The sequence below is a fragment of the Coenobita brevimanus genome, chromosome 94 (assembly GCF_032717465.1).
Source record: "Coenobita brevimanus isolate Jiangsu-jjx chromosome 94, ASM3271746v2, whole genome shotgun sequence".
NCBI classification, from domain to species: domain Eukaryota; kingdom Metazoa; phylum Arthropoda; class Malacostraca; order Decapoda; family Coenobitidae; genus Coenobita; species Coenobita brevimanus.
The window spans coordinates 8,272,932-8,295,954 of NC_137047.1; the positions used below are offsets into that span (position 1 = coordinate 8,272,932).

The following is a 23,023-nucleotide window of genomic DNA, read 5'->3' on the forward strand; positions in this document are numbered from 1 at the left end:
GCCTACCCATCTTGCTATACACTAAGATGGCTGACATTTTAGGCCATGTAAAACTGCTTCCACTCCCCTGCTCGGGAGCAGCTGTGGCCGTTCACGTATCAACGCCATTAAAAAAAAAAAAAAAAAAAATCCTACCACAATTAACATGAAAAGGACATAATAATCTACAGGTCTTTTCCATCCCCTTAATGGATGGAGGCAATACTCGGTGATTTAATTTGACACTCAGCCTGTCTAGTTAAATGGCCGCCACCGGGGCCTTTCAATCAAATGTAAACTGATTTCACCTTCCAAAATATTACACAACACATCTACTTGATTTTCGTAAATATTAATCTCCAACGCGTACTCATGTACTGACGATATTCAAATCCAAAAAATAAATATGGATGCTTGAAATAACATGAAATTTAAATAGCACCTCCGCTAACTCGGTTTTAAAGGGACGTCTTGGATGCCTGGGGCGACACCGCCCTATATCGTCCTCATAGCTAATAATTATACACTATATCAACCAACTCCAATTCTCCATAAAGGCACCAGATACTAATAAATATACAGACATGATAATTACGGTAAAAATAAGCGAAGAAACACCATAAATAAATAATAATAAATGCAGTCATCGCTCACCTTCATCTCCAGCAGCTCCATCTCATCTCCCACAATGCTCCTGTGACGTCACCCTCCACCCGTAAAATTATATACTTTTCAATGGCAAATTTTATGCACAGAAGCTCTTGAATATATTATCAGCTGTTCAAATAATAATTACTGTGCAAACCTGGTAACGAAGGAAGTAGGATGAGGTCTACAAAGCCTCCCAGGCCACGTAGATTCAGTTTCACCCGATGACGTAGCAATGTCTTCAGAAACGGAGGAATCAAGTCCCCACTTTTATCCAGGATTACTGGCTTAGCTTTTATTAATTTGACCAGAGTTAATTTCTGGTCGTAACTTAATGGGGGGAGACTTCTCTTTGTTGTGATCCTCCATGTTCACGCGAGCAAAGTCAGGCCGCCAGCTGTGCTTTGTCCTTCTTGGAATACTCAGGGTGGTAAACATTTCACCTCAACGGCTACCAACAGATACGACTTTGGAGCGCGCTGTTGGTGTCAGACAATATCATGCCAGGGGAGGGCTATACCATCACTGTGGCTCTTGTGGAATTGAAATGGATGGTTGGGTTGGCCCGTTAACTAGGTGGGGATGGTGATGGGGCTTACCACAACTAGAGGCCTTGTGGAATTGGCCCTATAGTGTTTAAACAGCTTCCCCATCTTGCCGAGATGAACAAAGGTAAGGCAGGATATTGTTCATCAGTTCTTTGATACTGCCTGTTCTTTCAGGTGAACCATCTATCAATCTACAGTATTGCCACACGCCTTAATTGCGTAAGGGGTGGCCACAAACAAATCGCCTCCTTGTCGATCTGTCCCCCACCAGTTCATTGCCCTGCTCCCAGCTCACCCCGCCCTCTCTCATATACCTCTCCGCTCTATCCTTCCATCTCATCCTTGGCCTCCCCCTCCATCTCCGTCCCTCCACCTCACATACACTCTTCTCGTCAGTCTCACTCTCTCCATCCTCTCCACATGGCCAAACCACCTTAATGTGTTTCTCCTAACCAATCTTTACTCGTGTGAAAAGTGGTGTGGAAACACTGTAAGTTATCTGAGAGGAATGTGGAGCTACGTGGAGAGACAGACAGGCTGACAGGGTTGCCGCTCCGTGGCAATCGTTTGCTAATGTGGAAAAACAAATAGGCGACGGACCTGCACGTGGGAAAAATTACACGCTACGCATTTACAGAGCCAAGGAGAGGAGGGGGGAGGGGTCAGCTGGGGATAATGGCATAGCCCGCGCCCTCCATGATGGTGTTAAGGAGTACAAAGGAATACAAAGAACAGAAAACAGCACCGGACCTCATGATCCTTTCGAGGCTTTTTGTTACAGAGTAGACTATGACTACGAGATCTAATTCTACATGCTGATGGATAAGGATAGTAATGCAAGAAGGAGGAAATTACAACATAGCATAGTTCACTGTGTAACCACATTTGGTTCTAAAGCAAATATATAAAAACAAGTAGGAATAGTTATATGTAAACACAGTAAAACAAGGCATAACACTTACCGTACAGAGTTGTGTATTACTGTATCTTTAAGCCATATTGGACATGTGGAGAGAATAGGGAATGAGAGACTGACTAAGAGGGTGTAAGTGAAGTGGAGGGATGGAAAGGGAGGGGGAGACCAAGGATGAGATGGAGGGATGGAGTTGAGAGGTAAATGAAGGTGTTCCCTTCAGTGAGCTACTTTGCCGTTAGGTCAATGTGTCACCCCACCCCCACAAAAAAAAAAAAAAAAAAAAAAAAATTATATATATATATATATATTAAGAATATTAGCAAAACCATACTTTATAATTACATTATGTTCCTTTGGGTTAGTGCAGAGAATCACTTGGAAAGCAGAAAGGCTTCAGTGATCACCTGGACCAGAAAGAAGATCTTGATTTCTTCAGAAATATGCGAGTCACCAAGGAAACCTTTACTCTTCTCCTTTAATTTGTACAGAAGCAGTACAGACCAGTGTTCCGTGGAGGGACTCCACCTGTTCATTAAAGTGTTCTCTCCATCTGTTCACTTTTTCTCCTTTCTCCACTAGTAATCTACCATGTTTATCTTTCACACCCCAACTAACTTTGTTGGCACCCTGTGTAGCTCTCTTTACCTCTTTCCAGAATATTTTCTTACATTCCCTCCACTTTGCACTCAAATTCCTTCCAAATTCCTCATCCACTCTCTTCTTACTCTCTTTTACTAATCTTTTCACCTCTCTCCTCTTCTCTACATATAACTCTCTCGTCCTCCTCTCAGCTTCTTCGACGCCCCTGTTCCTCATCCACTCACTATATGCTTTCTTCTGCAAGAAAATAATTCATTAGCATTAAAAGTGTTCTTAGAACTGTATGAAAAAAAAAAAAAAGATCGATGGATTAAAAATATTCAGGAATATATGAAGGAAATCAGCATAAGAAATACTAACCAACTGGACAATTTAAAAAAGGGTGAAATAAAGAAGGTAAATGAATACGAAAAAAAAAAAAAAATGTTGGAGAGAAGAACTGACAAACAAATTCTCAATTATATTTTATAAAGAGAAAAAATTAGACATTAAGGAAGAAAAACTTTATGAAAACACACAGGGTTCTATACTGCTGCACAGATGTTGCTCGAACACTTTAAAATTAAACTGGAGAGCAAGGTATATTGGTGGAAATACGTATTGTCAATTATGTAACAAAACAAGAAGAAACTCTTGAACATTTCTTTAAAAACTGTAATGCATTAAAAGATATAAGTAGTAAATATGAGGTAGAAGAAGGCAATTTAGAGAACATACTGTTATTAACATATGCAAAAGATGCAGATAAAAAATTCTACCACTACAAGAAATACCTCTGTGAAGTATGGAACACTAAAAAACGTATTTTAAAACATTAAAAAAAAAAAAAAAAAACGAACAGCCCTGTGCTGATTCAAAAGCAATACTGAGTGAACACCATCTGATCTGATCTGCACCACAAACGAGCTGTCCAATTCACTCTAGCTACACATGTTCTTCTCTCACGTGCATCAACTGTAAATTCTAGCATATCTGTATATCAAAATCAATCAGTGCAAGCCACATACTCATGGCATATTGAAAAAAAAGAGAACAGCACATACAACGCAATGGAAGACGCCATCTTTGTTTACATATGACGTCACACTCCCGGGCTCGAGCTACGTCAAGCCAGCTCCAGGGGTGGATCGACTTGGCTTGAATCTGGCTCAAGCGCGGCTCGAGTCCGGCTTGCGCCTGGGCACCGCAAAAACGGGAATGGACGTTTTGCTTAAGTCTGGCTCGAGCCAGGCCTCACAAAAACGCGCCTTGATATTATTGGGTATCTGGAGCTGGAGCGCCCCCCCCCCCTTTTATAACCGTTTTTTTATTAGGCCATCTATATACATTGTTTAGCAACCATTTTTACGGATTTCATCCGATTTTTTTTACGATTTGACGTGAAAGTACATATTCTCCTACATCTAGCAACTCCTGGGAATCTGGGATGTGGAGCACTGTGGAGAGTGACGCCAAGACAAGCAGCGTAAGCTGCGTAACCAGAGAGGCGCACTGTTGCTTATATAGGAAAGATACAATGCTTGCTTAACCCACTTCCAGCCTTTACAAACTTCTACCATCCTTTTGGAAGAACATACAAGATGGGACGACCTTTTATGAGGACTCAAAAACAAAATACAATGAGAAGACTCCTGGAATGCCAGAGACTGAGAACACCACCACCACCTCGTCCTTCTACACCATCACCACAACCATTTCGCTGACGTTCTTCATTACCACAACCATGAAACTCGTTTGCACATCTACATCAACATCAAAACTAAGGAAAACGTTGCTGCAACATTCTGCTATTGCTTCTGACAGTTTACCAATATTTTCACAGTTCTCCGTCACTGAAACCCTTAATTCCGTAGCCTGCACCTACCCTTCCTATGTTTTGTCCTCGCTAAAGGCCGGCGGCGTTGCCAGGTGCTGGCCCTAAAATATCTGTAGAATCATCCATAAAATTTCTTGAGATTTGAAAAAAATTCTGTAGATCACAATTTCACGCATATATTGACAATAGGTATGCAAATATGTCTTAGAAGTTATATGTGCCTTAAAAAAAATATATGATTAATTCCATACGAATAATCTAAGATTAATAGTTTTATTAAATTAAGGATATGGTATGAATTTTCATATTTCAAATTCATAAAATGCGGGTTAACACAGTTACTATGGGTCAAGTTCGACACGAACCTAACTGAAAACAAGGGCTAAAAGAGCGAGCCCCTTTTTCACTTTTCGTTTTGTTCATAACTTTCTAGGCCAAATAACTATAACCTTGTTATATTAGATAACCGTAGGAACAGTCGCTAACACCACTAATATATTCCAAATATGTCCAAACTTCCGAAACTAACTCTGACATACCTGCTTCTGATTCCCTCAGAATGTAAACAAAAATGTCAGTACACCGGCGCATTCGATAGTAGAAAAATGTATATATTTAATATTGAAATTTTCGTATTAGTTCACAGATTAAGCAGTTTAAAAGTATATTAATTGTTGTACTGCAAGTACTAGTCTAATATAGCTCAAGCGACATAATTTGAAATTAAAGAAAAAGAATATTTCATAGAAAACTTTACGTTTCAAGGGTTAACTACTGTATACAATACGCTTTCTTTCAGGACTCTCTTCTTGCCCATGCTAAATTTCTCTATGGTATTTGTAAATTGAATTCCTTTCCATATTGCTTGTAAAATTTCTTGAGAATTTCTGTAATATATCAAAATATCTGTAGATTAAGCACAAAATTCTGTATTTCTGTAGATCCTTCCAAATATCCGTAGAAATACAGAAATTTCTGTAGACCTGGCAACCCTGGACCAGGGGCGGGGTCATATGCACGGAGTGATTATGCTAAGTTACCGTTCCGCTCAGTGCGCATGCGCCGAGTGCCCATTTTTTTTTTTTTTTTTTTTTTTTTTTTTTTTTAAGTATCCGCATGTAATCTCAAATTTTGTGCCATTTATCAACATTGTATGAATTACATGTGTCAGGAAGATAGTTGGATGTTTAATCGACCTGTAGGTAACTATAGGTCGATATATGGATCTATATAAATAAAGATATATGTATGTTACACGCAGATTGTAAAATTAGTCATTCCGTGAATTAAGGATATTTTAGTTTATGTTTATTTAGGTTAGGTTTGGTTAGGTTAGGTTAATTTAGGCTTAACAGAGAAAGGAACGATGACTTCCAGCATAAAGTCACTCCGTGCAATGACACCGGGCGGTAGCTGCTTGCATTGCCTTTACTGACTGCTTCTCCCCTCTTCCCCACCTCCCACCGCCTTCCCAACTGGGCCAGCAGTACCCAGTGTGAACTATCTGCTATACGCTCTGCCCTTGACTTCCTTCTCTCTCCGGTGTACAGGAAACCATTTGGCTTGTCAGTCAGTGTAGAGTAGGAAAGAAATTCAGAAGAGGGAGTGTAAAGTCACCCGAAGGCAGAAGGCTTGTACAGGAAACCATTTGGCTTGTCACTCAGTGTAGAGTAGGAAAGAGGTTCAGAAGAGGGAGTGTAATGTCACCCGAAGGCAGAAGGAAGAGGAAAGAACGAAAGACAGAAGAGGAAGGAAGGGAGGAACGGGCAGATACCCAAAGCACACTACATCGAGTGAATGGATGATGAGTGCCCCCCACCTACCACAAAATAATTTAAAAACCGATATATATATATATATATATATATATATATATATATATATATATATATATATGAGCCTCTGTGGTACAGTGGTAGAGTATGCGTTTCGTACACGGGTGAGCCAGGGTTCGCGCCCTGCCAGGGTAATAAACTTCGGGAGTGTTCACCCGGCCACGTACTGCATTGGCGGACACCAGGGGTGCTGTGGTTGAACCAGTGTCGCTTACTATAAAAGTATGCTTGCAGCCAGTCGGCTTGTGCGGGCCGATTACACTTGGTTCACAGACTACACACACATCCAAAGCCACTCCAACACTACAGTTACACTAACAAGCACTTCTCACCCTACATACAATCTCTACTAGACAGCCTAAGCCACTTGGTAGAGATACATTGGCTGTATCGTCCCGACTTCGGTTGGGATAGGCCGGTCCTGCAGTGGATACTCAAACGGCTGATGATGATATATATATATATATATATGGGAAATTATGATCTAGAACGAAATAGAAAGGGAAGTATAAAAGAATGCAAACTATCAACATCCATTCACTGTTCAGACATTCCAAATTCTTGGCTCCATTCCACAGATGTGTATCATCATCATCCAAGCCTCCTTTTCCACCCTAGGGAGAGGGCGAGGAGTGGCATGTCCAGACAGCCTAAGTTTGCCTAATCCAATGGGCCACGCTTCCATTCGCTCATCATTCAAGCCCCCAGAATCCTGGCTCTATCTGATATGCCCCAAACATTCGCCAGATTCTGTAGCTTCACATTAAGATATCCGATAGAGTCAATCCGGACGCTGTCACGTAAAAAAGGAGTACCCAATCCTTGATCGTGCACTTCTTACAACACTCACGCAGCCAACTCGATCTCTTGTCGGTCCCCTAGCCTCACTAAACTTCCATACCTCTCATCCTCACACACTCATCCACCGCAGATACACATCCACCCATCATCCAATCCTACATTGCCCCATGAGTAGCGTAGAAGCCCGGGGCTAGGCAAGTTGGTCCTGACATTTAAGATGAGTGTGACCAGCCTCACTCATCCCTGAGTGGCATTATGTAAGCAATAAACCCCAACCATCCCTTGGATATAAACCTTCACTGGCTTAATCCGATTGGAGTGCCGTAATTACCCACAAAACCACCAGGCGCCAAAAATTTGGTTATATGGTTACCACCCAGCATAGTAAATGGTTTCCTGGTGTACGGGGAAACCATTTGGCTAGTCACTCAGTGTAAAATCACCCACAGGCAGAAGGAAGAGGAAAGAAAGACAGAAGAAGGAGTGTAGTCGCCATAGGCAGAAGGACGAGGACAGAATGAAGGAAAGAAAGACAGAAGAGGATGGAAGGAAAGAAGGATGGAGGAGAGAAAAGGGCAGACACCCGAGAGCAGCACTACATCAAGTGAGTGGATGGCGAGCGCCCCCACCTACCACTATTCTACATAAAAATGTACTTTTTATGATTTAATTCTTCCTACAAAGCTTATGGAGTTGAAGCCATTTCGAAGACTGCCATGTTAAACAAGGAATAAATCCTAGTCACATATTTCATCATACATGCTTCAGCCATCACTATTTGTATTTTGCCAGTTGAGTTCTTTTGCTTACTCAAGTTCCACAGTGACAGTGCTTTCTCACACATTCACTTAACATACTGTATTTAACCATTTCTTCTTGATATCCTTCAGCCTTCAGACTCATGCACATATTATAGGACACTAAAAGATTCTGTTACTGCATTCTTATATTATTTCACTGTACAAAAAATTTGTACATATATCTACACTTGTGTCTGTATGAAACAAAGGCACTTTTCTTTGGTAGGTTTTGTGGGCCAGCTGGACACATTGAGCTTCTTTTATGTTATTATAAATTTGAAAACTATTACCTCCATACAGTAAAAACATACTGAATACAATAACTGATAACTCGAACTAGCATTCATATTCAGCTTCAAAAAATTACAGCTAATATATGCATGCAGTTTAAATATGATAAAAGTACAGCACTCACCTTTTGATATTCAATACCCATAATAATTTAGTGTCATATTTAAAGCATAAAATTCCTTTAATGCCACAAGAATGATAAAGTATACACTAAAGTTCAGTGCTGGACTGCTGTAGCTATAGCGGATGAGAGGTGAGGTCAGGTACGAGCAGGGCAACTGAAAGAATCAGTGTAAAGAAGGTTCCCCATGACACAACACGCCCATAATGTTCTGGGCTCAGCCTCAGCCAATATCACTTGTTTAATGATGTAACTGGAACAGTGTTTATTAAACTGCAATTAAATATGATTACAAAACTTCCAATTATAGTACCTGTAAATTATTAAGAATTCTAGGAAGACCTATTTCCATTACTGAAACATTGAACAAAGTGAAAATGTGGAATATCTATTGTATAGGAACACATGGGATGTATTGTACAATGAGATCAATACCAGAATATAAAATAACATTCTTATTTACATTAAAATGAATTCATTAACTATATAATTATCACATATTTACATATATACTATATATATATATATATATATACTGTATACATATATCCATATGCACTATATCCTATATAAATGTACATTAACAATTTAAGAATGAAGCACCATTATGGAACTGAAGTTTGTAATACATCTATGATGAGGCAACATTGGCTAAGTCATGAATTTTGCCTCTCAGACCAGGGTTGCAGAACGCTTGTGTGTGACTGTAGCAGGGACAGCCTGATGAAGCGGGGCTGTGTCCCATGATCCACTCACAGGGTCCTGAGTCTCTCCAGGGGCTGGTGAGCTTTTCATTACTTCAATGGGCTGGCAAGTGAGAGGTGTGAGGGGCTGATACACCCCTTTTTGTTGCGGTGCTGGAGCCGAATTCTGTGCCACCACACTTGGAGATGGAGGCAATACTTTGCCATTGCTTACCAATACTTGTGCTCGAGGTGGCAGAACAGGAGAAAGAGGGGTGTCTCCCCCACTGCTGACACTACTTACTGACCCACTAGTGCTTCCTGTTAGTCCTCCACCCACATTGCCTGAGCTCTGTCGCCGATACTTAGTGCTATATTTATAGAAATCTGACATTTCAAAAGGCTTGGTAACTTCCCTAGATGGCTGGTAAGTACCTGCAGAAATGATCATATGGTTTCTTGGAGATTCATAAGAAACGGAAGCCTGAGATGTGTCTGCAGAATCTGGTCTAGACTGGAAGACACTGCCAGTACTGCTGTTTGTGCTGCCTAAACTACTACCACTTAGGTTTAGATTTGACTGACTACTGGATACATTGCCATTACAAGAATCATTCATCTCCATCATGCTTGTGTTTTTCTTGGTCCGACGTCCTGATGCAGGAGAATCTAGAGATGTTTCATACCATTCTTTCCTATGTTCTTTTTTCATTCTAGCTGCTTCTGCTAGTGACAACAAAGGCTCCTCTCCCATAGAACTCATAGATGTAATGGAGGTGTTGTGGCTGCTAGGAGGGTCTGATTTTGTTCCTGTGGCTCTTAGTGGAGGCAATTCTGCACTAGATTTTGAGGCTCTCAATGGTGTGAGATCCACCGTGGCTGTTCTGTGTGGCTGTTCACATGGAGTGTTGGCAGATGAGCGCATGGAAGAATGAATGCCATTGGTTGGGCGCAGTGGCTGAAGATCTGTAGCAGGGCGTAAGGGGGGAATATTCTCCTGATTGTTATGATTGGGTTCAGACACAAAAGTGGTTTCCATGTAGCTCCTTCCACTGGCTGTTCTAACCAGTCTGTGGACTGTGTTACTTTGCGACCTCTGAACACCAGTCTGGTTCCCAGTGCGGTGGTGGTGGCTGGAAGTTGGTGGTGCGGGTAGACCTGGCCCACCACTCTTGCTACGATGTCGGTAACCTGTTGCTCCTGCCTGTTGTGGTTGCCTGTATCCTCCTTCTGCCCCTAGTTCTGGTCTGTTATTCCCAGTACCTCCTCCCACCCCATCCACAATGTCTACAGCTCCTCCTGATCGCTCACTGTCAAAGCTACAGTTTGCTGTGGTTGGATGTGAATCACTGGTGGTGTCCATCACTTCAGCTGGTGTACTACTGTTGAGATGGAAATGATTATGATAATGTGGGTGGTGCTGGTAAGTAGACTGGTGATGAAGCTGTGGTGAGGTAGTGTGGTGTGGGTGGTAAAGGGTGTGGTGAGTGGAGGACATAGGTTGGGCAGGGGGAAGGGACTCTAGATGCTCCATGCTGCGTGACTCGATTCGCCCATTGCCACTAGTAGTTGCTCCCCGACGGTCCAGGCTGCCATACCTGGAGGGGGTGGGTAGGAGCAGGTGTTACATGCAAGGTAAGGCAGGCAAATGAATGGTAGCTACACTTGCTGTCATGTTACACAGTGAGGTACAAATCTTTCATAAAGATGACAAGAAGAAAAGCATGTGATGAGTATTTTGTGCAACACTCACCACATAGCCAACAACAGGAAGTTTGTTAGATTTTCATGATATTATTATTGTCAGGATTTGCTTAATAATAAGTATCATGAAAATGCTAGGAACTTAGATGCCTTACTTTCTTTGCTTATAATAGGAGTCACGGATTACATGCTCAGTAAGCGTTATTTAAGACATCACACTGATAACAACTCATGTTGATGGTCAACAATGAGTATCCTCCCTAAGTATCATATTATATTTCAGTGTGTTTCAGTTACTCAATGGCACTGTCAACAATCAAAGTTCCTGTTCTTACTAGTGAGGTAAAATAATCATGCACTTAGAGGCTTTTGACTGGACTAGAAAGCACTCAAAAAAAAAAAAAAAAAAAAAGTAAACATACATGAACAATTGCAAAATATACAACTGAATTAAAGCTACTAATCCTATGAAATCCTACTTGTTGAAATTTTGCTGTTTTAAGCAACACAGGCTATATGGTTCACATGCAAGACAGTAATGATTTCTATTTAGTATCAAGCAACACTAGGAACAAATAGAAAAAAAAATCTAGCAGTTAATACTGAACATGAAAGTTTGAAAAAAAGCAGGATAAAAAATGGTTTCTAAAATAATCAATCATTTCTTATACACTGAAAAATAAATTATGGGTTCATTAAATAAAAGTACATTCAACATTCATGCTGGTACAACACTGAAAGCATTTTTTTTTTTTTTTTTTTTTTTTTTTTTTGAGTAAAGGACTGGTTGTTACCATTGCAGTTTTAACATCTGAGAACTGACACACAACAAACAGGAGGGTTATTCGCACCTATCCTGTGAGTCGGTTCTCTGCCTATGATGTTGATGGTGCGTATGATGAGGGTGTGTACTGGTGGTGGTGACATGAGATGATGATGATGATGATGTGTCCAAATCATCGACACTGTGACAGGCAAGGGAGGTGCGCTGGTGGGGGATGTTGTAGAGTCCACCCGGGGCCTCAGTGTACCCAGGCCCCACCCCGCTGTACCCTTGGCTCGCCCCACCTCTCGGTACACCTCTGTTTTCATCAGCAGGTACTGAGTGTGAGCGTGTGGACAGAGTTGGATACTGCTGACTCCGGTACTGACTGCGAGTGTACACTGAACTGGGAATGTAGCCACTGCGAGAGTAATGAAATACAAATCTGCTTGTAACTTCAATATTTTAAAAAAACAGGAAACACAAAATACAGTAAAAGCTCGATTAACCAGCATCCAATGCATCGACATCCGTATAACCAGAAAGTAAATTTGATCCGGGATGGGGTTGAATATATTCTGGATACCGGTCATCTGACCCTGTTCCTTCTATTTCTTCATCTCCTGATCCTGTTCCTTCCACTTCTTCAGCTCCTGACCCAGTTCCTTCCACTTAATCAGCTCCTGACCTTGTTCCTTCCACCTCTCCACTGTCTGAATCCTCATCTCATGATTCTGATGATCCCCCTATAATTCTTGATTAGTTCTGTACAGTACAGGATTAAGTAGTGTATGCAGCTAAGTTTTCAAAATTATTTTGGCCTGTAACATATGCTAAATTTTTCTTTAAATAATTTTTGGTAATGATTGTTGGTTTGTGTTCAGTCCTGTACAATTTCTCTTGCTGTCTTTTTTGTGTACTGTAGTGTGCCTGTACTGTACCTAATACTGAATTATGTACTTTATGAAATAAACTAAAGTCCCAAGTTTGGTCCTATTTCATTTGTTTGACTTCCCAGAAAATTTCTAAGAGTAACATTCCGTTATCCAGAAAATTCCATATCCGGAATGGAAGAATCCCCCTGCATTCCAGTTAACTGAGCATTTACTGTATCACTACATCATTAATCTATACTGAGACTTTTTTTTTCTTTAAATGGGATAATAAGGAAATACAAGTCTGTCAGATGAAAAATAATCTAAGTAATGTATATTTAAAAAAGAGAATGGATTGAGCCTGTGCAAGATTATATCCAAGGGGTGGTTGGGGATGCTCACGTAATGCCACTCAGGGATGAGTGAGGCTGGTCACTTTCATCTTAAATGTCAGGTCCAACTTGCCCAGCCCCGGGCTCCTATGCTTCTCTTGGGGCAACACAGGATTGGATGATGGATGGATGGAAACAATTTCAAAAAATTACTATACACTTACAGTAATCAAAATTCAGAATAGAAATGATATATACAGTATATTTTTTCTGGATTTCCTAATACTGTACCTGTTCAAAGATTAAGCTGAAATATTATTGTCATCATTCCAACATTAACTAAAAGATAGAAATCCATCCATCCATCATCCAATCCTATGTTGCCCCATGAGGAATGTAGGAGCCTGGGGCTGGGCAAGTTGGTCCTGACATTAATGATAAGAGTGACTAGCCTCATTCATCCCTGAGTGGCAATACATGAGCAATAAACCCCAACCACCCCTTGGATATAAACCTGCACCAGTTCAATCCAATTGAAGAGTCACTCACTAAACCACCTGGCACAATAATTTGGTTATATGGTTACCACCCAGTGCAGTAAATGGTTTCCTGGTGTACAGGAAACCGTTTGGCTTGTCATTCAGTGTAGAGTCACTCATAGGCAGAAAGAAGAGGAAAGAATGAAGGAAAGAAAGACAGAAGAGGGAGTTTAAAGTCACCCGTAGGCAGATGGAAGAGGAAAGAATGAAGGAAAGAAAGACAGAAGAGGAAAGAAGGAAGAGAGGAAAGGGCGGACATCCAAAGCAGCACTACATCGAGTGAGTGGATGGCAAGCACCCCCACCTACCACTAAAAAGATGGAAATGAAGTGAAATTTGAAAAACTGGCTAAACATGGAATTCACAATACCATATATGATCATGAAGCCTAGACCTGTCCCCTATGTTCTTAATGGGGCAATATGAGATATGATGAGAGAGACGTAGAACAGAACATGAAATAAGAAAATTTAATAAAAATTCCTTCATACGAATGAGTGTATTACATGGTGAGTGAAGAAAAGACAAAAGCTCAAGAAACACATGATAGGAACAATAAAACATGAATAGAATTCTTTCTGTAAAATATTGTGATGTATGGATGTATGGTGCCAGAGGAAACAAGACTCAAGAGTTAGCTTTTATTCCTGATGTGTAGTCACAAAGCACAACTTCAGAGGAAGTGGCAAATGTCAGAAAGAACACTAACTCTTTAGTTGGATATCCTTTGGTATCACACATCGATCTGTTCAAAATGAATAACATTCACCGTGATGTACTATTTCCATACTGGACACCAAAATACTGTACAGTACAGTACTGTATAACAAAATACAGTATAACAATAAATCAATGACAATAATACCCACAACTACCCATTTCCTCTTGGCAGCTTACCTGTGTGGCCTACTAGGACTAGTTGGTCTGGAGCCTACTGAACCATTTGATTGTTTGTGTGGACTGGAAGGTGCCGAATGCACTCCACCACCAGCCCCCCCTCCCCCCGGTGAAAGATCTCTCCTTGCTCGGGCACGAACTGGTGTGGAGGGAGGTTGAGGGGAGCGGGGTGATACTGGGGGGTGGGTGGAGGGTGTAGCTGGAGAAAGACTGACACCTTCACCATCTCTAAGGAGTGAGTTGGCCTCCTGGCTAATGGTGGTGGTGTTGTGACTAGTGTTCTCATCATAGAAACAAACACCTGCAACCATCATTAAACATTTTGTTAACTCCATTGCACTCTACTGTGCAATTGAAACAGGGAGTGACCTAAGCATCAGCTGCTAGTAAATTCGATGAACAATACCAAATTGTCTTATTTAATTAAAGACTTTGACTCAAAATTCACATTTAAAGTACAGTATTGTACTGTCAACACAGGTTAGTTCTTAAATCTTATATTCAAATGGAATCTAAGTGTTACACTGGAGTCTTAGCAGCTATCTGTACCTTCTCACAAAATGTCCTTTATGATTACATGATTTACTAAAAAAAAAAAAAATAAATTAATAATATGTCATTAATTGCATGAATGTTATCAGAATAATTTTCACTTAAATTTCATTCAATACATCTATTTTCGAAATTCCCACAAAGTTCAGTTGGGGGGGGGGGATGAGGAGTAATGAACATACCTTCACTATCAGAGACAGGTCTTGGTTTCTTTTTATGCTTGGGAGGTGCTCCTGGGGCAGCAGCTGTGGCAGCCTGCTTGCTTCGTGCTGCTTTCAGTTTGCCCTCCAGGTCTCGTAATCGCTGGGCACTCTGTTGGTATGTCATTTTGCGCTGTCGCCGCACACCCTTCCTGGCCGATGACTCATTTGCTAGCCGCAGTGCTGCACTTGTGATTTTCCCCTGTATTTCATATTCAAGCTCCAAAGCAGCGACTGTCTCCTCCTAGCATGGGTTACAGTGTGGTGTAAGGCAAAAGATAAGGAAGGAGTGGAAGCATGAGGTAAATGAGGGGCAAAGCTACATAAAATATCTTTTAATCTTCTAATCTCTAATATGAAGATTACAATTGTATAATATATAGTACCTGGAGCAATCTGAGAGGAAGGAAGAATTTCATATTTTATATGTTCTTAGAATTTAGTTCAATGATGGCAACTGTCATCTGAAAATGAAATGGAAATTTTTAATTCAATTTCTTATGTATTTTGTACATTACCTAGCTGATGTCAGAAATGAGTTTATCAGTGATACGTGGACACATATATAATTTATAATTCAGTACATGAACACAGATATCTCAGATTTAGTTTTTACCCAATTCCCAGTAGCAACAAATAGTGAATTCATATGATGAGGATATAATAAACAATCATCTTAGATATTACAGCAATTCAAGTTGTCAGCCCCTTGTAAATGACCAAACAACTATCAAATTTGTATTTCCTTGTATGATGGGTGGATTCCTTACTTGCTTGTTGATGATTTTATTAATTAGGTTTTCATTTAGTGTGAAGGAAGTTCCAACTCTCTTTCGGACAGTGGGAGGAGGCTGGCCAGGGACAAGAGGGTACTCTGGGGGTAGTTCTCCTGTCAGCTCCCCTTCTCTTAGACAAAGAAGCCGCAGCTCCTCCTCTTTCTCACGAATCTTCTGCTGAAGGGCATCTCTTCGTTGCCTCAGAGCTGCCTGCATCTCCATCCTTGCTTGGTGTAAGCTTTCTGTGCTTGCACTGTCCTCTGATGGTAGTTAATAATGGTCAGAAATACCATATTGAAAACTTAGTACTGTGCTCCATTACACCACCTACTGTACACACAGAAAGCGATAGTCATGGAAAAAGATCATACTAGAACAAAAATCAGTTTATCAAAAAATGCGAATTATCAGCACATCACACATCTGATGTCATATTTTAACTTTTCTTTCAAATTAACCTCAATACTTTCAAAACAATAATGCCATATTATTATGTGCTGTATGAAAAAAAAATTAAAAAGTGAATAGTGACAGGTGCTCTGGAAACATAGAGAGTAGGAATATGAGTTTGGTAGCAAAAAGATGGGTGCCTATCAATACACTGGTGTTGACTTTAACTTCTGGGACCAAGATATCCTGGTACATAATGAATGGAAAGAAGCCACAACAAAATGTAGCAGGAGGAGTTACCAAAGTATAAGTGTATCTGGGGAACTACCTGGATAGGTAAATGTAATACTGTATGAGTACAGTATATGATAAAAATGTACTGTAGTAGCATGGACAAATATTGTACAGCATATGGAGAACAGAAAAACAATAGAAGTGTATACTGTACTGTACAAATATAGACGAAATAAGAATGAGGTTAGGATGAAAACTTAATGTGATGCAGAAACATGGATTGAAGAGCTTGAATTAGTATGAGGTAATGAGTAGTGACAAAGAGGTTTGAAGGAAATAAACATGCCCAGCAGAAGCATATCTTACTATATGATGAAAACTAGGACTTTTGCATATCTAGACAGGACCTGCAGAAAAAAAAAAAAAAAAAAAAAAAAAAAAAAGATCCATACGATGAGAAGCAGAAACATCAAGAAATGGAGAGAAGAAACAATGAAGGTGAAGTACAGAAAACAGAAGGGAAAAAAAAAAAAATGAATATCAGACATAGTAAAATACTGTACTGTAAACCCCACCTACAGGTAAATTATTATGGAGGTAAGTGTGAACCTGAATAGGCTGAAAGTGGAGGGGTGAAGAAAGGGATATACAAGATGATCAAATAAAGAGGAAGTGCAAGGGAAAGCATGAAAAAAAAAAAGTTACAAAAAGACCATATACATCTTACCTGCGAGTGAATTGTTAAGGAGAGATGAATGTGAGCCTGAACGAGAAAGGTTGGAAGAGGAGGAATGAGTGGAAAGGGAGACACAACTCCTTGACAACTCCACTGCTAACTCCGGAAGCTCACGTCCTCCGCTTCCCTCACTCTGTGGGGTAAGACCATTAGCAACCTCTTGAAACTGTAAGTATTTGTTAGTGCATTCTTCTGATTAACAGGGTGTCTTACTGAATTTACAATAGGGCTCTTATACTAAAAGGGTATATTAAGGCTATATATAATCCTCCAGTTGGAAAACTCTGTCCTAAGCTAAATAAAATCAAGAGCTGACAAAAAATAAATGAAAACGGCATCTCCGGGTTCAATGGGTTAAAGTTATGGGTCAAACCTGCTACCATTCTGTACAGTGATAGAAAAAAGAGGAAAATGTGCAAAGAAGTGGAAAGCAGAGTGACACAAGGAAGGAAAGTAGCTGGTGCTATGAAAGCCTTGGTAAAAAACAGAGGCTTGATTGTCGCAGCTGCATGAGGCTTACATGAAGGAGTGTTAGTGCCTACTTTAAAGTACGGATGTGGGACTATGGTGTGGCATGAAAATGAAAAGTCAAGAGTAAGAGCAGAGGAGATGGGACTGCTGAGGAATCTCTGTGGAGTACAGAGAATGGATAGCATACAAAATAATATGATTCGTGAAAGATGTGGTGCAAGGAAGTCTGTGGACATCAGAAATGAAGATAGTGTTCTGAGATGGTATGGTCATGTGGAGAATGGATAACAATAGAGTGGTGAAAAAGGTATATCTGAGCAAATTTCAAGGAGGGAGGAGGTGAGGTAAGCCAAGATGAAGGTGGAGGGTCATGGTGGACGAGTGTGTGATGAAGAGAGGTATGGATGTTGGTGAGGCTAAGTGACTGACAAGAGATCGAGCTTGCTGGATGAATTTTGTGTGAAGAAGTGCATAACCTGGGATTTGGCACCCCTTTTTAATGTGACAGCATTTGGACTGACTCTATCAGCTAGGTGTATGTGAAGTTACAGAATGTCGTGAAATTTTCTTGGCCTATCTGATGAAGCCAGCATTCCGTGGGCTTGAATGATGAGTGAATGGAGGCGTGGCCCATTGAATTGGGGAAAGTTAAGCTGTCTGGATGCTGCTACTCCTCACCCTGCCCTATGGTGGAAAAGGAGGACCAGATGATGACAATGACAATGACAACGATGATGATTGATGATTGATGATGATGAAGATGATGATGATGATGATGATGATGATGATGATGATGATAATAATTATAATAATAATAATAATAATAATAATAATATGTAAAGCATGAATTCAACATAAATAGCACTCAGCAATGCCAAGGTGATGACATCTGAAGAAATTTGGCATGTAGAAGAACTGTTGGGCCTCAAAGAATGGATTATTGCATCTATGCTCAGAACTGTACTGTATCCATCCATAGGGGGAGGCGGTGACTGAATCGGTAGAGAGGCGGCCTGCGGTCCTAATGGACCCAGGATCAAATCCTGGCTGGGGCAGGGAACAGTTTAAGGATTTGAATTTCCTAAATGCAGACTTTCCTGATCTACCAAATGACCCGCCGACATGTCATAAAAATACCCCAGCTAATACCAATATACCAATCCTGTATGAGACAGTTCTAGCATGTATTCAACAGGGATGGTGGGTGTTAGCACCGAAGTGGTGACATGTGGAGGTGAAGGAGAACTACTGGGCCTTGGGATAGGTCACTGTCCCTGAGAAATAGGCCCTGAAGCCTTTGCCCAGAGTCGGACAAAAAAAAAAAAAATCCTGTTTCCCCATGAGCAGTATAGAAGCCCAGGGCTAAGCAAGTTGGTCCTGATATTCAAGATGAGAGTGACCAACCATACTCATCCCTGAGTGGCATTACGTGAGCAGTAAACCAAAACCACCCCTTGGATATAAACCTGCACCAGCTCAATCTCATTGGAGTGCCTTAATTACTCACTAGACCTCCAGGCACCATAATTTGGCTATGTGATTACCACCCAGTGTAGTAAGTGGTTTCCTGGTGTACAGGAAACTAACTGGCTTGACAGTCAGTGTAGAGTTACCCACAAGCAGAAGGAAGAGCAAAGAATGAAGGAAAGAGAAACAGAAGAGGGAGTGTAAAGTCACCTGTAGGCAGATGGAAGTGGAGAGAATGAAAGAAAGACAGAAGAGGAAGAAAGGAAGAGAGGAAAGGGTAGACACCCAAAGCACCACTACATCGTGTGAGTGGATGGTGAATGCCCCACCTACCATATAGCTGTACTGCATACTGTACATGAAATGGAAATACATAATGACAGAAAAAACTTGGATTATGCTTGCAAACATTCAAGGCTTAGGTGAGGACTGCCTATAATGTACTGAACAAATCACCCAGTTAGCAATGCACCCACCCTGGAGGTCTTGCAGTCGAGGTAGAATTGGTGCTGAGCGATCGCCATGGACCAGATAGCCTTGCAGAGCGCCTGAGTCTCTGCGAACCACACGTACACACTCACACCACCAGGACCAAATGTGCGCCGTGACACTGACACTCTGCAAATGGGTGGAATTAAGTACAAAGCATTGAATACAGAAAAGGTGTGTGTGTGTGTGTGTGTGTGTGTGTGTGTGTGTGTGTGTGTGTGTGTGTGTGTGTGTGTGTGTGTGTGTGTGTGTGTATTTACCTATTTGTAATATACAGGAATTGAGCTAAGCCCATTTCAAACATATGAATGTTTTTTGCCTGCACTACCTCATCATCTATGTCATTCCAAATACCTATGCTTCTATTCGGGAAACTGAACCTTTTAAGAACATTAAGACATCCACTTTTCCTCAACTTGAAGTCACGATCTCTTGAGCTTCCATCATCTGATACAAAAAGATCCTCTCTATCCACCCTTTCCAGTTCTCTTACATTTCTAAACATTGTGACCAAGTCATCTCTTTCCCTTCTCTCATGCAGTGTTGGCAACTTCAGCTTTTTCCAAGCTCTCCTTGTAGGTGAGCTCCTTAAGCACAGTATCATCCTTGTAGCCATCTGCTGAACTCTCTTCAATTAATCAATATGCTTCTTCAAATAAGGTGACCATACCACAGCCATGTACTCTTGTCTTGGCCTTATCATGGTTACTATCAAGTCCCTCAGCATTTCCTCATCCATATAATTAAAAGCCACTCTCATGCTGGTCAGTACTCCATAAGTGCCTCCACTAATTCTGTTTATATGCTTTTCTGGTGACAAGTCATCCTGAATAATAACTCTAAAGTCCTTCTCATCTTTTCTTTTACAATGGGGGCACAGTGGCTCAAAAGTAGACCATCGGAGTCGTGATCGGGGGATTGCGAGTTTGAGCCTCGCCCTGGACTGCCGTGCTGGGAGTGGTAGCGTGCTCCCGTAACCTAGCGAGGCTACATGGCCATAGTTGCCTAGCTCAGGGATTAAATCCCTTTTCTTTTACAAATTATCTCATTGCCCATTTTATAAGTCCAATGCAATTTTTTTTCACTCACTCCCATTTCTAATACATGACACTTCTTGGCACTGAAATCCATTTTCTAAGCCTGGCTCCAGCTGTGGAGTTTGTCCAAGTCCTCCAGCAGTTTTTTACAACTATCAATACCTTTAATATGTTTCATGATTTTAGCATCATCTGCAAACATATTCATGTAACCATTTAAACATTCTGGCAAATCATTTATACATATCAGAAACATTATTGGGGCTAAGACAGAGCCCTGGGGTGCTCGAGTGGTCACTTTTTCCACTGTGAAACCTTGTCTCTTATAAATGTGCTCATCTGCCTTCCCATCACATAATCTTCCATCCACTTTAACAGTCTCCTATGCACCCCTCCAAAGGTCTTCAACTTCCACAGCAGTCTCTTATAGGGCACCCTGTCAAATGCTTTCTTGAGATCAAGATAGACACAATCTGCCCACCCCTCTCTCTCAGATCAAGGTAGACACAATCTGCCCACCCCCCTCTCTCTCTTGTATGACATCTCTTACCTTACTACAGAGAAATAATAGGTTTGTAACACAGGACCTTCTTTTCCTAAAACTAAACTGTTTTGGTGTTATCACTTCATTTTCTTCTAAATACTTTATTCATCTGTTTCTAATAATTTTCTCACAGATTTTATAAACAACAATCGCAAGTGATACAGGTCTATAACTGTGTGGATCTTCCCTATCTCCTCCCTTAAAGATTGCCAAAATATTTGCTCTTTTCCAGCCTTTAGGTAAGTGTCCATTTTCCAGTGCGCTCTAAGTGATGACATAAACAGGCCACACTAATTGGTCAGCACATTCTTTCAGGAACCATCCAACCACACTATCTGGTCCCACTGCTTTCCTCACATCCAAGTCCCTCATCAACTGTAGCACCTCATTCATGTCAACTGCAATTTCTGCCATTCTTGTCATCCTGGGTTCCATTTCAGTTTCCCTAAATTCCCCTTCCAACACACAGACTGACTGCAGTTTGTTGTTCATTATTTCGCACAATTCTTCTCTTTTGTAAGTTTCATCTCCATCCCTCAATCGTATTATATTGTCCTTAACTTTCATTTTACCATTTACAAGCCTATAAAATAGTTTAGAGTCTTTTTTTACATTTAGTTACAATATCTTTTTTGTATTTCCATTCTTCCTCTTTCCACACCCTTACATATTCATTTCTTACCTGCTTGTATTCCTACCAACCCCTTTCACTATACCTTCTTTGGACTTTATTCCATGCTCTTTTTCTTGCCTCAAGTGCTTTTCTACACCTATTGTTAAAACATTCTTTCTTCCATTCTATTGCTGTGGAGAATTTTGAGACATTTACTAACTCCTGTTTTACATATTTCTATCAAAAACTCATATTTCTAACAAACATTTGTGATCACATTCATTTTACTCCAGTCTACAAGTTGGAAAAAGCCCTCAGGGAAGCAAAGTCTGCCTTCTCATAACTGTATCTATTTTCTTTGTGTTTTTCATCTCTTTCTCCTTCCCTTACTCCCACCACTTCCATATCAATAATCATAAGATCATTTTTACCAAAGGGGCACTGGTAGGTTATGTTCTCATCACTTGGGTCCTTTGTGAATATCGTCAAGCCTTGATGGTTCGTTGTCTCCTCTAATTCTTGTATTTTCTTTAATCAATTAAGTTAACATGTTTTCCATCACCAATTTCATCAATTTATTTCCCCATGATTCCTCATTCTTTCCACCACCCATACTATCCCAATCAACTTCTCCACAGTTAGAATCCCCCATGATTATTATTCTATTTCTTCATTCAATTAACATCTTTAGCTTTGCCATGGATTCTCTTATTAACTATTCATAATCTTTTGTCCATGAAGATTGGGGTGGCATATCAAATATTACTGCATCTTTTTTTCTCCATAACAGTCCTCTATTTCCAATCCCAAAAGTTTTGTCATGGTATTTCCAATTTCTCTGTTTTTGTTCTTAAGTCAGTATGGGTTAGAATCATTACACCTCCCCCAAACTTGCTCTCTCTATCCATCTTCTAAATATTATAGATGTTCCCTCCAAATAATTTTGTATCAACAAGAATCTTGGGGCAATTTAAGTCTCCACCAAGCAAACAATTTCAGGCTTCTTTTCATTTATACAGTCTTCAATTTCCCCTTCTTGGATAATAATCCATCTACATTACTATACGGGATTTTTAAATTAATTGCCCCAGTTTTATCTTTACTCACTCTTCTCTTTTTTGTATTCATATTCATCCCCTTGTTTCCTTCACAGTTCCTCACATACCACTTCCTTTTTTGTCCATCATTAAAAAAAAAAAAAAAAAAAATCTTCCTCTGTCCTCCTGTCATTTTTTTCCTTTACTTGTTCATTCAAAGACTTTAAAACTTCTTATTCATCTTCATTCAAATCTTTTCTTTTTCAATATTTTCCATCCCTGCCTCTTTCCTTAGTTTCCAGGTCACTTTAAGAATGTCATTACTACAC

The 23,023-nt window shown here is 40.4% G+C and overlaps 1 protein-coding gene across 1 annotated transcript in view; it reads right to left on the reverse strand.

The window, feature by feature from the left end:
• Positions 1-8,919: 8,919 nt before the first annotated feature.
• Positions 8,920-23,023, reverse strand: part of LOC145412799 (uncharacterized) — a 370,382-nt gene continuing 356,278 nt past the window's right edge. The window contains exons 9-15 of the mRNA XM_080282580.1: positions 19,451-19,592; positions 17,028-17,169; positions 15,671-15,936; positions 14,883-15,144; positions 14,149-14,449; positions 11,594-11,926; positions 8,920-10,636 (exon numbers count right to left, since the gene is read on the reverse strand). Of these exons, the coding sequence (XP_080138706.1) occupies positions 9,028-10,636; positions 11,594-11,926; positions 14,149-14,449; positions 14,883-15,144; positions 15,671-15,936; positions 17,028-17,169; positions 19,451-19,592 (3,055 nt within the window). The 3' untranslated portion in view covers positions 8,920-9,027. The remainder of the gene's footprint in view (positions 10,637-11,593; positions 11,927-14,148; positions 14,450-14,882; positions 15,145-15,670; positions 15,937-17,027; positions 17,170-19,450; positions 19,593-23,023) is intronic.